This window comes from Pezoporus flaviventris, unplaced genomic scaffold (genome assembly GCF_033815535.1).
Source record: "Pezoporus flaviventris isolate CSIRO_AGI_PZ_B2104156 unplaced genomic scaffold, CSIRO_AGI_Pfla_v1 ptg000013l, whole genome shotgun sequence".
Lineage (NCBI taxonomy): Eukaryota > Metazoa > Chordata > Aves > Psittaciformes > Psittacidae > Pezoporus > Pezoporus flaviventris.
In genome coordinates this window covers 6,764,855-6,780,950 of record NW_026892561.1, presented here as the reverse complement: position 1 = coordinate 6,780,950, position 16,096 = coordinate 6,764,855, and the positions used below count along the sequence as shown (strand labels likewise).

Sequence of the window (16,096 nt, the reverse complement as noted above, 5' to 3'; positions counted from 1 at the left end):
GACTTGATTTTAAAAAGTTCTTCAAAGTGATAGCTTGCAAATTTGTTCCTTTCTGGTTTCACTCACTGTCTTTATGGTTTTCTGTTAATTGGAAAACTGGATATTCTTAGTTATGCTGTGTACTGCTTATGAGCTTAACTTTCTAGTGTTTCGTGTCTAAAGCAGCTTCGGTCTCTGCTGGCATGCATAAAAAACCCTGAAGTATTGGAAAGAGCTAGTTGCAGCCCCTAGTCTGTAGGACAAACTCATTGGTCCTTACTTTCAAAGAGGCTGTGATTGAAATGTATTCCCCTTCCCGTAATGTTGTCATAGAATCACAGAATAGTTAGGGTTGGAAAGGACCTCAGGATCATCCAGTTCCAGCCCCCCTGCCATGGGCAGGGACACCTCACACTAAACCATCTCACCCAAGGCTCGCTCCAGCCTGGCCTTGAACACTGCCAGGGCTGGAGCATTCACAGCTTCCTTGGGCAACCCATTCCAGTGCCTCACCACCCTCACAGTAAAAGAGTTCCTCCTTATATCCAATCTAAACTTCCCCTGTTTAAGTTTTAACCCATGTGTACTTACCTCTTTATTGTTTGCTAATTTATTATTTATATATACAGATATTTAGAAAATCCCCTGCTTAGCTTGTCACTAGGATCAACATTCATAAGAATGTTACTCCTATTATAGAGAAGAGCTGACCTGGAAAACAGTTCCCTGATACAAAACCAATCACAAATAGTGTTTGTCTGCAGATTAAATGTATCCGAAGCTCATGCTTGTAAAAATGAATTAAAGAAATCAAAAAGTATGTTAAAACTCAGAAATTTCTTTTCAAAGTGCTTGATGAGAAAGCCTGTTTTCTCTTTCACTGTTTGCCTGCCTCAGATCCCCCTTTTTCTAGCAGCACTAGAATAACTGCTCAGTGTGGACTTCTGTGCTCCTTGGTTATGATTATGCAGGCAGAGGGAACCTTTAAATAAAGACTGAAAAATAATCCAAAGTTACATTTAATTTTCTACATGGTTTCCTTCATTGTATAGGTTGCTGTAATTCTGTGGGAAACTGCATTTCACTATTACTGTGCATGTTGCATCAACTCGGACTTCAGCAGATCCTGTAGATCCTGCTCTGCTGAATTCAGTTCTCCTTTGGTCATTGTCCTTTCCAGAAACAGGATTAGGCCTCAGGGTCTAGTTGTGGTCTGTATGAAGCACTGAGCCGTGTTTGCTCTGAAGTTTCGTGGACTTTTTGACGTAGATTGTCCATATTTGCTTCTCCTTCATTTTCTTCTTTTTCCAGGGGGAGTTTTCTGACTTACTTCTAGTATTAATTAATTTGAATGAGGTCAAAGATTTATGTGTTTGTTTCTTGGGGGAAGAGGAAAGCCGATACTCTGCTCACCTTCAGGAGAAGGTTTAACTTAGTTTCTACTTCATACAACTTTGGCTCTCTAGTTCTGAATTCCTTATTTATGGAGATCAGAAACTTAAGGCTACGGTTTTAATTTTCCTACGGACATTGGATTTGGTAACATGCTGTAAATACATCCTCATTAAACCTTTACGTGCAGTCTAGAAGCAGTGGGGAGCACGGTGCTTTTAGCTCCTCTGCTTTTTCCTGATAAATACAGCTGTCACAGTGAAGGAAAAATTAGGTATTCATAAACACCTCAGTTCTATTCAGTCACAGTTAAACTAGGTTTTGTAAGATTTAACTTATTACTATAAATGCTGCTCCTTCCAATAGCTGTCTATAAGCTATTTTCACTCTCTAGCATCAGGTAAAGACACATGAGTTTTGACAAGTTGAAGGCTAGAGACCTTTGTGGGAGATAGATGTCACTGAAAGTCTATCACCACATCATTTCCTAAAGTGGAGGGAGGGTGAAGAAGGGGAAAAGAGAGTAGTTTTTCATTCTGCTGTTAAGCTGAAGGAGACGGATATTATTCTTCTAATGTCTGCTCCACTGAAATGAAAAACACACTGACAATAATCATTTCTTTGACCTACCTATCTACACCCAGAGAAGCAGCCTGCTTTATATCTTAAAATGTTATGCACATGCACAGTCTGTGTCCTCTGTTTTAGAGGAAATCATCTGTTCCTTTGTGAGGCTTGAAATGGTTGTCTGGTTTAGTTCTGTACGTGAAATTTTTGGTGGTAGATAGATCATAGAATCATAGAATAGTTTGGGTTGGAGAGGACCTTAAGATCATCCAGTTCCAAACCCCGCTGCCGTGGGCAGGGACACCGCACACTAAAATGTGACACATAGATGTGTGAAGCCCTTGCATTTGAGAAGCTTTCATGCCAATAAAAGGTATTAAACTCCTGTTTTCATTCTTTTTCTAAGTTTCCTTACGTGGCATTCAGTTGCTTGCCCAGATTTAGTTATCAGTCCTGGTTTCTTTCTCGCCTGGTTGTGTCTCAGAGGTGCTGTAAAGTAATCAGCAGTGCCTGGCCTTTGGTTAGTTAGTGTCCCTCTAATTATTTCTGTAGATTCCCAGGCTAAGGATCAACATAAAAAATTACGGTGCAGTATATTATGTTGCAGTCTTGCTCTAGTCAGCTAGACTTTTAATTTGACCTGTTACACTGGGCAGATTTATTTAGAATGACAGTTTGAACCTCGATCCTAGGTTTTATCCAGAGTTGTTTGGACGCGCTGTTGTTTTAGGTTGCAAAAGGTGGCATCAATCAGCTTCCAAAACTGCCAGTCCCCCCAAGGAACGTAAAGGGATCAGAAGTGTTTACTTTATAGCCAATCCCTAGACTCTACTTTGTTTCAGAATCATAAAAACCAAACCCAAACCCAATAAACTCCTGTATCATTGTGGCTCTCCTTAAGGAAACACTACATCTCCTGGCAGGACAGCTTAAGTAGCATGATTTCTGCAGAGCTCTTAATTTCCTGTATCCATACAAATAAAAGCAAAAGGCAAAACCCTTCATATTTTATTGTAGCCCTAAGACAGCAAATACTTAAGCAAGCACAAATTTTAGTAGGACTACTTTAATGTTAAAATGAGGTATGCATGTGCCTCTGTATTTCTGTAGTTAGTATCAAAGGGCTAAATATATCCTTGTAATTTATACCTCACTTAAATCACGCAGGGAAATAATACATTATATAAAAATAAATTCTTCAATAACTATATTTGCCAAGTTCTTCAGCTCCATATGGACCGCCAGTAAACAAGTGTCCTGTGTTTGTGTCAGATGGTTTGGTCTGGGAGAAAAAAGGATAAAGATAACAGGCTAGATTTGGGAGAGGATTTGTTTGCAAGTCTGGAATTTAAATGTTCTTTTATTCTTTTTATTATGTCATTCCCTCTGAATATAAATGTAAATTTCTTTTTTAAAGCAAATGCTCCTTGCTTAAAATTAGCCATGTACCAAGTGAAGGGATAGATTTTCTTCAAAACAAGTTGATGAAAATGTATTTTTACCTGGTATTCAAAACATACAAATCAGATTTTCTCCTTTAACGTAAAGATTTAGTGAGAGATTTAATCTGAAGTGAATTTTCCCAAGCTGAGGGATAAGCCTTAATAAAAACAAGACACAATGTATTTCATGGAATTCCAGCACCAAGCATGAAGAGAGATTGGTATTGCTGTATGCTTTGAGCCAGCGAGTTAAATTTTCTTTGTATTGTAAATATATGTTCCCAAAAGAATGTTTTTTTCCTTTAAATAGGTTAGCAGCAAGGTAGAAACTGTAATTCATTCCAAGTTTAAAATGCATTTATTCCATTTAGAGAGATTCACTTCATCCTTCACAAGAAAGTTTAAAATGTTTGAACTCATTCAAGACAAAATCATATTTTTTTGGCATAGAGGAAATATTTTTAGTAACATGTAGTACTCCTGAAATCATAAAGACAACAATCTTGTAAGATGCCAAATAATTGAGGCCCTTGCTTGTCTTGATCATTAAAACAAGGTAACTGGAGAAATGAGATGCTGTAGGCGATCCTGTAGTGAGGGATTATCTGCATTACCTCATCCGGCTGTCCTCAGTGGCAGCATGAGTCAGAGCACTGCGTACCATCAGATGTGATGAAATGAGATGCAACTCTGCTTGAAAAAACCCACCCAAACAGTAATATAAGTGCAGTTTGTCAAGATTTAGTGTCCTGTTTTTTTTTGGTGTGCCTTGAAGTCGCTGGCTAATCTATGCATACGTGCGCATGCATCCACAGTGTAACATGCCTCAAGGGAGTGCAGTTTTCATAGAAATATTATGTTCTTATTGTTGGTGGTATTTGTATATAAGAGTAAGCTGAATAGCACTGCTCATGCATCCTTTCTGTAGTGTGGTATCCTTCAGACAAAGGAAAGCAAGTCATCCCAAGTTCCTTGTTTCGGTTTACTCTGCTCCCTTCTGGCACTAGAGACTAGAGACAGCAGTGATTTCTTTCTGAGCAGGGCTGCTACCTCTGCCAGGGAGGGCAGTAAGAAGAGAACAAGGGGAATATCAGCAACAAATGCACTGAGGTTTTGTGCGCTGCTTGTATGTTAGGGTTTGCATTCAGTGAAAATAGGTGAGTTTCTGCTTGAGTTCATGTGAAGACAGGAACGTTAGCAGCTTTCAGATACTATAGACTGCCACTGCTTGCTAGCATTTTCTCTCAATTTAAGCATCTGCCCATTACTGAGGTAAAAGCTTTGGAAGGGCTGCAGTCAGTGTGGCAGCATTATGACCATCAGTGGATTTTGGAGGGTTTTGATGTGATATCTATAAATGATAACATGCTTTCTTTTCTCCTCTAGCCCGGGTCGCTCCCCAATTTCCTTTGACAGTGAAATAATAATGATGAATCATGTGTACAAAGAAAGGTTTCCAAAGGTAAAGAATCACTTTTTCAATACTGCATTCAATGAACTTGTGACCAAGCTCAGAATTAACGTGGTGCTTGTTGGAGAAGGAGCCCAGCTCCTACATCCCATTTCCAAGCAGCGCAGTTTGCTGAGAGTTTGAAGCTGCTTTCTCTGCTTCGTGTGTTAATTCTGTAGTAGAAGAAATAGATTGAATGGAGAGATTCAAATGGAAAGGGTGAAAAGCTTTATGGTTTTGTGTATGTATTTCATATTTACTAGATTTCTCCTGTCTTGTAATGGGATGACACATGCTCACAAGAGTAAAGAGAAGGGCCATGCTTTGGCTCTCCATATATTTTTAAGAAATCCATGGGTTTTTATTTAAATTTTGAATCACATCAAGGCTGAAAGAGGGAGGTTTTGTTTATTTTCATATATACTTAAAAAAGCTATTTTAAAAAGCCATTTCAAAATAAGTTTAATACCATTCTCTCAGATTTCCTTATATAACTGCTTTGAATTTGCTTTATACTGATCCAAACTTCTTTGGTTTTGGTGGACTTTCCATTTACATATTGGAAATGCAGGGTTTTCTTTTAAAATCATTCCAAATTATAGTGGAGGTTTTGGCAATAATCACATTTGCCCCTTGGCCTCTTGGTACCAGAGAAACAATGAAGATAGATTTGGATTTTAGAAAGTCAATCCCAATTCAGTTACATTGAAAAAACTCCAACAGTTTCTGAAAAAAGCTGCATATTGAAGCCTGTAAAATAAAGCATTGAAAATAACATCTCATTGCAGTGAGTGTAGAAGATTGACATCTCACTGAAATGAGTTTAGAAGATCATGTATCCCACAGCTGTCGATACGGCCATTCCTTCCTGTTCCTGTACCAATAGGAAAAATAGATGTTTCTCTGGAGACAGGATATCAGGGCTTATAGTGATAGAAATGTGTCTATTGCTTGGGGCAGTGATTTTTAGCTTCCCTGGTCTTGTCTAAAAGGTCTGAAAGCTGCTCCGTATCGTATGTCCTTACTCTGGAGACCCAGGGAGGAATTTCAGCCTCAGCACCAAGATATTTTTATGGTCATTTGCATTTTCAGAAAGTGTGTTCTGATTAATATTTGTTGTCTGCTCATGTGCACGTAACTTTTGCCTAGGGAATGCTATTTAAATTCTCAGCAAAATGCTATTGTATTTTGGAATATTTTTAAAGCCTCTTGTGTTTTGGAATTGCAAGTATGTTACTTTAGCACCCGATTTGTTTATGGTTTTAAGTTCTGGGATAGTAATTTCTCTTTATTCTGTACTCTTAGGCCACGGCACAGATGGAAGAGCGGCTGGCTGAGTTTATTGCCTCTAATGCTCCAGAGAACGTGCTGCAATTAGCAGATGGGGTCCTAAGTTTCATTCATCATCAAGTTATTGAACTGGCCAGAGATTGCCTAGATAAATCACGTGAAGGTCTTATTACTTCTCGGTACTTTTATGAGCTGCAGGAAAACTTGGAGAAACTTCTCCAGGATGTAAGTGCTCTCTGGAAAGTGGAATATATTGTTTTGATTGAAACTTTAAATAATAGCCAGAGCTTTGATTTTAGGAGAGACAGTGTGGATTCTGAGGGAAGGGCAGTGGGTGGGGATGTCAGGAGATCCGAGTTGTTCCAGTCTGCTGTTGATTTGCCATGGGCAGATGTGAGTAAATCACTTCACCTGTGTACTTAGTTTGTACAAGTTAAATATGCATATGAGTAAGTCAAAGGAAGTCTTTGCCATTTATGAAAATTGGGTTCATCCAGATGAAGGAAATTACTGAACTTTTCTTTCATGTACTTCAAACCTCTGAATGACTTATTAATTACAATAGTGCCTTCAAGGAGTGAAAACACCATAGTTTGTAGTGTTGCTATAAATTTTTCATAGAAGGTTTTCTTGAGCTGAACTTAATCCGGTTGTGGGGTTTTTAGTACTTCAATGCGTTGTGTGGTGTTCAAAGCATAGGAAAATACACAAGGGGGCACAATTTTAATGCATGCTCAGTGTGCTTCAGCTGCTCATTAAAAATTGCTCTTTTCCTTTAAAATGAAAACAACATTGAATTAAAAATATCTCTCAGAATTCATGTTATAGCTGTTGTGAAGAGTCAGTGCTATTACCAGTTGCTGGTTCCTGACCTCCATTTGGGAATGTTTCCCTAACCCTCTGCTTTGATTTAAGGAGATAGCAAGCTGAAAACACAGGATTTACAAAGATTGCAGTCTCAGATAACAGAGACACCTAGAAACAGAACACATGAAATAACTACTTTTCTGTGATGCTTTTTAATCTATTTGGTGAAGGTGTATTTATGTGTCATTGATCAGTTTGCCAATCGCAGGCATGAATCGCCATGGTTTGTGCCCCTTTGCCACTCTTTTCAGACATTAGAAAATGGCAGATAAATAAAACTGCAATTTTAATATGCAATTATTGTATTAAAAAGCTTTGTGAACCTTCCCTTGTATCAGCTAAAATCTCTGACTACCCTTTTTATATGAGTGTGGCTGCAATTTCCCTGATATTTGGTATGCATGGGAGAAAAATGCCTGATGTTTGGTTTTGTGGTGTTCTGCCTGGATGGGGAAAAGTAATTTTGGCACATCAAGGGAGGTAGGGAATATCTTTTGAGGCCTTGTTGGTTGTCTAACTATGGGATATCAGTAACCACTGTGGATGCATTTAATAGTAAAATATGTGTTTCCTAGTAAAAGTGGTGTTCCTTGGATGCTGTGCAAGAGTTTGACCATTGATGCCACTGTCCAGTGCGGAGAAACTGCATCTTGTGGAAGAAACTGTTCAGTATTTGCAGTCTTTAGGAGACAGGAAGATGTTTCTGAAGTAGAAAGTGGCAGTGTAGCCTTCCTGGGCAGAATAAACACCCAGCCCAGCAGCGGCTGGCAGAGGCATGTGAGCAGCCCTGGATGTAAGGGGCGGGCAGTGTAAAGGGGAGATGGGGGTATGCAGCCAGATAAGTGTCAGTGGGTCCACCTTGTATCTCCAGAGCCTGGAAGCAGCGTGTTTGCATGCATCAGCTATGAAATAAGGGATTAGGCCTCTTTGGGTAGTGTTTTTAAAGCTGGAAAGATTACACTTGAAGTGAGTATGTGTGCTCAGCAAAACAGCTTACATTTCAAGGGGTGCAAGGGGACTACAGAGTGTTTAGCTGCTTTTGGTAGCAGATACTTGGAGCTTGAAATTCTCCAAGACTTTCCTTCTCTGTGTGTGGACAATGATTTCTCATACCATAAGGAATTAAGAGAGCAATAAATTGGGTATAGCCACTTCTGGGCTGTACTTCCAGGCCTGTGTTCTGACCTGAAGACATTAATCAGGATCTTTGAGAAGGTCTGGTCAGATAAATCTACTTGTTCCTTTCCTCTCCCCTTTCTCAGAACAAATCCTCAAAACACACTTCTTAAATGTCCTTTTCCCCTTGATCCTACATGCATTAAGCTGCTGCTCCTAAGCGCGGGGAAGGATGACATTGAACTGTTATTAGAGACGATATGATAGTTGTCTTTGGGCTTGTTCATGAATAGATGTTCAGGGCTCTCTCTTTGACCTCTTCCTCCTTAACTTCTGCAGAGTGGGGCTGAGAGAAGGGTCAGTTCTTAAGTTGAATTGATTTACTTTAGGAAGTAAAGTGGGGAAGACACAATTAAAAGGAAAGCTTAGAAACAAGGGAGGCAGAACAGGCTGGGAAAGAAGACAAGGAAATTAAAGACAGCAGAGAAATGTCAAAGACTTCATTCTGTACCTTTCTCATTTGTTTTTAATGTCCTGTCGTAATTCCTTGGCTTTTCAGTATTTTAATATTTAAAAGCTACTTGTTTTCCCCTGCTTGCCAGTCTGTGCTCTGCCCTCCAGACTGCATTCTGAAAGGAAGTAATTGGCACAGTTCATCCTAAATATATAGAAATTGGTGGGAATATTTCTTTTGGAGGACCCACCTGAAACACAGGAAGTTTGGAGTCAAGTTTAGATGATTCCAAATTTGAGGGTCTTTGCTTAGCTTGTAAGGTATCGCACAGAGCTACCTGCTATATAAATAATACCAGCTGGAAGCTTATCAAAAAAGCTCTTCCACTTGGGCAGTTTTATTGTGCAGTGGGATATGTAGTTTTATAGTATATTTTTATAACATACAGAAAGACTGGGAAGATGGTTTATTGGTGAATAATGAGGTCAGCAGGTGGCAGGAATATCCACAGACTTTCATATAGTTTTACTGTGAAAGAATGGATTCTCTTGACATTCTTTTTAAGGGGCCAGTTGTGACACACGCTAACAAACTAAACTTGCACAGTATTTCAAACCATAGAAAAGAAACCTGATGCAATATGTTGCGGTTTGAGTCTACTTTATGTTGTAGGAATACAACAGAGTAATTGGGTATGTAAATAATGAGCTGTTTATATATACCAAACCAGAAAGCTTTTAAAAGTTTTTAGATCCTGGCTTTTGTAATAAAATGCCAACAAATCCCGTTAGTTATGGCAAATGAGATCTTCTGCCTTGTTTGGAGCATGAAATAATGTCTTTTAGCCAGAAAAAAAAACCCTATTGCTTATTATGTCATTGAAATTATCCTGAAGTAAAAATGAATAAGGTATTTTCTTTATTTTGGAAAACATGAACTTGAATGTTGCACTTCACACGGTAAAAATATTGAAAAATAAGATAAAACACTTAATAAAAAGATTCTGTAATATGTAGCATTCAGTTCTGTATCTGCTACCATTGGGGGTGGCCTTAGAGGGTGGGATAGGACCTCAGGTCACTGGGGGGGAAAAAGACTGTTAGTCAGTTATTACTTGGCTGAATTAACAAGATAAAACTGGCCAAAAGAAATTTAAAGGCTTTTGCATAGGTGTAGCCAATTGGTGAGGAAGGTGAAGGATTACAGGTGTTTCTGTGCATGGAACAGAAGGAACAGGGAAAAGTATTAGTATTACACTGCAGTGACTGATGCTGCACATTGGCAAATGGATATTCTGATTGGGATTGATGTCTTAATATGAGCCCGAGTGTAAATTTATTGGTTCTTGGCATTGCAGGTCTATTGTTTTGGTTTCCATCAGTATATTAGCTTAATTACAGCGTTGTGAGTTGCATATCCCAGTTATTGGTCCTGCTGAACCCGAGGGGAGGACAGTGATTTTAATTTCATGCCCCAGTAGCTACAGTTAGTGACGGATGGGTCTTTCAGATAAGGGAATCGGTTTGTAAATTACCCGTTGCTACCTCCTGTACACCTGTCACTGGCAATGTGTGCAGGAATGGCATCAGCCTCTACCCACAGCCCCTATAGCTTCTCCCTCCTCCCCTTGGGAGGCGGGAGGGGAGGAAACCCTGAAATGCCACCAGCAACCTTCAGACAAGCGTGTCGTCACTGGGAAGCGGTGATGAGATGGCACGCCTCATGCCAAGGCACATGGAAGCTGCAGGCAGTGCTTGGCTGTATAACCCTCTGGTTTCCACACGCTGTCCTCGGGACAGATTGCGCACAAAGACGTCTGTAGGGATGTCCGGGCTGTCCTGTGCGAGAAGGAAACAAGAAGAGGCAGTTTTGCTGAGGATCTTGGAAGAGCAGCGCTCTGCAGAGATGATGGCTGAGTGGCTGTTACAAGTTGTGTTTGATTATTTTATCCTTTTGCTTTTCTATATCATTTGGCAGTCATGGTTTGGCTTTTCGTTTCCAAAACGGGCACCTGATGAAATTAGTTACATTTTGAAAAGGAGAAAACAAAAGGACTTGATTTAAAAGATTGTTTAACAGTACAAACGGATGCAAACTGATGAATGATTGGTATTTTTGTGTAATATAACATATAGGGGGAAAAGGACTTTCCAGTTGCATGGCTCATTTTTCAAATGATACAAGGTTGTTGATGTTATTTATTCATTTCAGCACAGCTAACCCCTGGTGATCTGGAATGGCTTTTCAAATGTGAAAGCATTAATTTCTCTCTAGAATTCATATTTTAACTTACGAGTTTGCATAATGCATTAGGGGACGCAGAGTGAATACTGATCACCTTCATTTTGATTATTTTCTATTTTATAATTAGAAAATAGCTTTCAGTTAGGAAAAAAAATTGCAACTTACTTCAGTGCTTTTGAAATTATCTTTTTAAGGCTCTATAGCCAGGAAGCATCTTAGATACTGTTTGAGGTAATGAACTAGCAGGTACATTGTTTTCTTCAAGGTTAAAATTCTCGCCCTGGCTTCTCAGTGCTGAAGGAGACAATTCAAAATCTGGCATTCTGACCTGTGTCCTAATGAGAAATAATAAATTTCTGAATTTTATTTTGTTTGGCAATAAAAGATCAGGCATATTTTATTGAAAACACTGCCTGGATGTTTCTAGCTCTGAATTCCTGCTTCCCTCTGCTTTTACTGTTCTTTTAGGTGATCTCTGCTGTGATTTGACTTCTCACCCACATCTTTTTCTTATATGGTGCTAATGAACAATGCTAAATGAACCTTTTGTTTATTGCTGCTTGCATACTTGTTGGTGAAATATTGTTCCTATAAGCAAGTGGCTCTTTGCCAGCATTGGATCATTGGCTGAGCTCTGGACTTTATGTCTGTGGCTGTGCTAAAGCCTAATTTTTAGACATTTGGGAATAAATAGTTATACAGAGTTTCACTTTTTACATGTCATTGAAACCATCTTTTTATCACCCTGCAATGAAATACTATTTTATTTGAACTTCAGCACTCATAATGTAACTGTTGTGCGCTTGAGCAAAAGAAGAGGAATTTATGGGGCGGGGGTGTGTTTGGGGGGGATTAATTTAATTATCTCTTTAGTGTGTATTGTTATAAAAAGATGCCTCACACAGGCACATACCTTGAAACTAAGCCTTGAATTTATACTGAAATCTGGTGAAGCAAAAGAAGTGGACAAGAATAAATTCTCTAAGTTTCTATATGCTCTTTGCTTTTCTCTTCTGCTTGGTCCTATATATAATATATAGCTATTATGTATTATATTGTACATATAATATGTACATATAATACGTACAATATAATATGTAGCTGATCAGCAGGATTTATAAAATTAAGGAGAAATACAGTTTAGTTTTTCTTGATGATGAACAGAAGTGGTTCGAATTCTGTTTGTAAGTAAAGCTGAAAGTAAAGTCTAGAAATATATGAGGCTGTTAATAATTATCTATGTCAGGGTTCTGTGGAAGGTAAAATTGAGAAAACCAGTATTCCTCTTTTCATTTTTAAAAATGAAATAAAACCACATCCTGTGTAGTATAATTGATAGGTGGTATAATGCAAATACAGCTTTTGAAGTCTCTCTTGCATGGCAAAAGGAGTCAGTTGCAATGGAAAAGCTGCATGTAACTTGGCATCATTGAATGAGGTGGGATCATTGCCTGCTCTGACTCTGTCATGCCTTTGCTTCTGAGTTATAGTTACTGAGCTGGTGATTGCTCTGCATTCAGTATCTGAGACATGAAACTGAAGAGTTCACTGCTAGGGCCATAATCTGACATTCTGCTCTCCACAGGCCCACGAGCGATCCGAGAGCTCCGAGGTTGCCTTCGTTACTCAACTTGTGAAGAAGCTGATGATTATCATTGCACGACCAGCTCGGCTGCTTGAGTGCCTGGTAAGTTTGCTCCTCAGGAAGAGTGCATTTATGACCTAAAGAGCGAGGTGTGTGTTTGAGCATACAAGAAACACAAAGCCTCAACAGAAAGCTTTAAACTCTCATCAAAACATTCATGAAAAATAAATCTGTATTATTTAAAAAAGGAGTACTAAGTGTCTTTTGCATTAATATAGAAGTGTCTTCCCAATGGACTGTCTGTTGCAACAGCCAGCTACACTATATTTTAGTATAAAATTTATAGCTAAGGGACCAGATGTAGCAACTGACATCATTTCATGCTACTTGCTGCCACCTGATTTTCCTCTGCTTAGTAGCTACAGCAAAGAGCCTGTAAATGTATAGTGTGCAGAAGGTGCCTAGAGAGCTATGCTAAGAAAGTACTATCACTAGGGAAGAAGTTCCTTTCCATGATATAAATGGTGTTTGAGTTCTTGGACTGAATCCCTTTGCTGTAGACCCAGCAATTTCAGAGAAACCTGGTGTCAGGTTTTCCAGCTGTGAGCACAGAGGGATAGGCCAGTGAATGATCCAAGCAGATTTGGAAGCCTGGGCTTGAAATCCTATGTGGTGCTCTTGGAATACATGGAAAAGGAACTCTCATTGCTTTTTTAACTTACTCTGGCTAATAAGCATGTATTTTGGTTTTTATTTAATTCTCAAAAATGGTGAAGTGTTTAGGCTATCTCAATGAAATAAGCCACTGTGTCCTGCCACTCAAAATATATGTTATAGGTACAGTGGAGAAGCAGCCTGAACATGCATTCTTACTGTGATGCCACAGCAAGAGAGTTACTATAAACCTTGAATATCATAGAATCATAGAATGGTTGGGGTTGGAAGGGACCTTTAAAGATCATCTAGTTCCAATACCCCTGCCATGGGCAGGGATTCCTTCCACTAGACCAGGTTGCTCAAGGTCCCTTTCAGCCTGGCCTTGAACAGTAGAAAGATGTGATTTGGCCTCTGGTGTACACAGTGTTGTGGTTATTACTTATTCTGTGACTGTATTGCAACAGGATGTTGAAAAACTTTGGTGAGAGCATAGGGGAGTGTCACAAAAAGTTGTTGGAGTGTGGGAGAAGGTGACTCAAACCTACAGTAAAACTTAGGAAATGACAGGATCAGATTCCCTGGTGTGTCAAAGCACACTATCTGATGGTTCTTTCTGGACAGAAGAATGGCAGGGAAGCCACATAGGTTTGAGACATCAGAGAAGTTGGCAAACTTATGAATCTGTAGCTTAATCTAGATGTATAGTTAACATCTGAGGCACGTTGAAGACAGTGTGTCCATGGACAGCCTTTAGCAGTTGAGTCACTAGAGGGTAAATGAGTTTTGCAGAGCTTTCTTAGACAAAGTAGACACAAGTGGTCCAATGTTTCTGATGATGATACCAACTTTTAAAAACTTCTCAGAAGTACTGAGAACCAGTAAACTTTGGAAGGGTTCTCTTGCATCAGATGGATGGCTCTGCTGTGAACCCTGTGGTGCAGGGAGGACCACTGTCAGTCATGAAGTACAACCAGAATATGACCATCTGTCTTGTACAGCCAGCAAGATAGATGCTTACCCTTACTTATTCAAGAAGTCTCTATTAGATTACATTAAAAATCCTGGGCAAACCTCCATTTAAACTGGGGATTCTTTGGCTTTCAAAACTATTTTTGTGATTTAGATGAGTTTAGCGACTCCAGTTATTTTCCAGTACTTCTTCAAAATCTTTTTTGGAAGTAAAAACAATGAAGAAATGAAATAAATTTAAGCTTATTGGGTTTGTATTTGCTGTGTTAATCATTGTCATTTATGCTTGTATACGCCCTATTAGTAACATGTCATCTGGGAAAACATAAAACTTACTGAAGTTTTACCAAGCAAGCCGTTCCAAACTCAAGCCAGCTTTTTGCTGGAGATCAATACATCTCCAAGTTCCTCCAGTATCTTCTGCACCTGATGTTCTGCAAAGTGAGTGGGAGCAGGTGGAAACAGGAAAGTCATTGATATTTGAGTAATGAACTCCAAAGCATGTAGTGACAACCCTGACAATGAAGTGGCTAGACTTCAAAGTATAAAAATAATATTTTGACCTCTATATTAGTGTTTCCTGGGTATTTTTTAACCTGCATTGCCTTCCTAGCATTCTTTTTTTCTCCAAAACATATATTGTATTCTGTTGATGTGAAGAATTAAATATTGATGTTCCTTTTATCATATAAAAGAACAAGAAATATAGTAGATGATAGTCAACCATTTAAATAGCTTGACGACTACATGTCATTTTGAGTGTTTCACATACTTCTTTTGCAGCTTAACCTTTAGTTTCAATTGTTTGTGAATTCCTAAACAGTTTTTCTAAGTATTTACTATTAAGGTTAATTTTACTAACACAGCTCATCCGTATTTCTTCCTTGCAAGTTAAGTAACTGATCACAGAGGCTGTGGTTGTAATGGTTGTGATTGTTGTAATAGGGATGAAGGCATTTAAATATTAAACATTAGTTATTTGGCTTCAGTCTTTTTATTACCTGTTGGGCTGCGAAATGTTCATTTATGGGCTGTGAACCTCTGGAGCTTCAAGAAAATAATAATGTTTTGTGTGTCACTGAAACCGTCTTTGGGAAAAAGTACGTCATTTATTCTTTTTTCCAGTTTATTTTTCCATAGTGCCTGCCTCCCTTTAGTGGCGTTCATTCCTCTCTATTCAAATGATTCAATAAATCTGCTAAAAAGAGGACAGAACTGGAATTTATTTAATTTCTTAATTTTTTTGTATGCTTGAATTTTTTGTCACCAGACTTTTTTTTTTTGCCCTTTACTCACCAATAAATGATCTCCAGTTCCATAGAAGACTATGCTTTCCCATTCACCTGTATCATATTATTTCCCTGTATCATATATATTATTATGTCATAATACATATATATATGTATGTATAAATACATATATATACATAATACATATATATGTGTATATATATGGTGACAGCATGTATACAGGCAGCATTGCTTAGAGCAGTCAAGATGTGTGTCTTTTCTCTGTTTCTCTAACCATTCAAATGTCTTTATATCATCACAATCTCTAATTTCTCTTTCTTGTTTAAAGGTCTGTGCTCTCTTTTCCCTTACGCTGCTGGCACACTCAGAGCAGTTCTTCCCTGATGCCCTCACAGCTGTATGCTCTAACTTCCCCTTTTGTCCTCCCATTTCACTAGAACATTTCTGAAGAGTCTTGACAAAGCTGCTCATTGCTGGTGAATGATGAGGTTCGTAGGGGAGAGTTAAAGTTGACTAGTGAATGTGCTTCTAAGCAGAGTGCTCCTGCTTCCAACAGCTTGTCTTCTATTTCCAAGTACATCTGTTAGTCTATTGAAGGAGATCACGCCTTCTTACAGCCTTGCCTTGCCTTTAGAGATCACCTACACCAAGACTGGGTTGATAACATGATCTTCTATTGAATAGTACAAGAAATACTGCTGCAGCATTTCTCTCATAGAAAGAGAATAGCAATTGCTATTTTATTAACCATTTTATTAGCAGTTGCTAAGTTTGGGACAGTTACAGGATTGGGTGGGTGTATGGTTTGATCAAAAGTGACGTTTGAAAACAGGA

General features: G+C 38.7%; 1 protein-coding gene across 18 annotated transcripts in view; it reads left to right on the top strand.

Annotated features, from left to right (window-relative positions):
• The window catches only part of MAST2 (microtubule associated serine/threonine kinase 2), a 213,411-nt gene that overhangs the window by 163,858 nt on the left and 33,457 nt on the right, over nucleotides 1–16,096 (top strand). For all 18 annotated transcript variants that reach the window (XM_061451359.1, XM_061451358.1, XM_061451357.1 and 15 more), the window contains 3 exons: nucleotides 4,767–4,842; nucleotides 6,136–6,345; nucleotides 12,387–12,488. In XM_061451359.1, coding sequence (XP_061307343.1) covers nucleotides 4,767–4,842; nucleotides 6,136–6,345; nucleotides 12,387–12,488 — 388 coding nt within the window. The remainder of the gene's footprint in view (nucleotides 1–4,766; nucleotides 4,843–6,135; nucleotides 6,346–12,386; nucleotides 12,489–16,096) is intronic.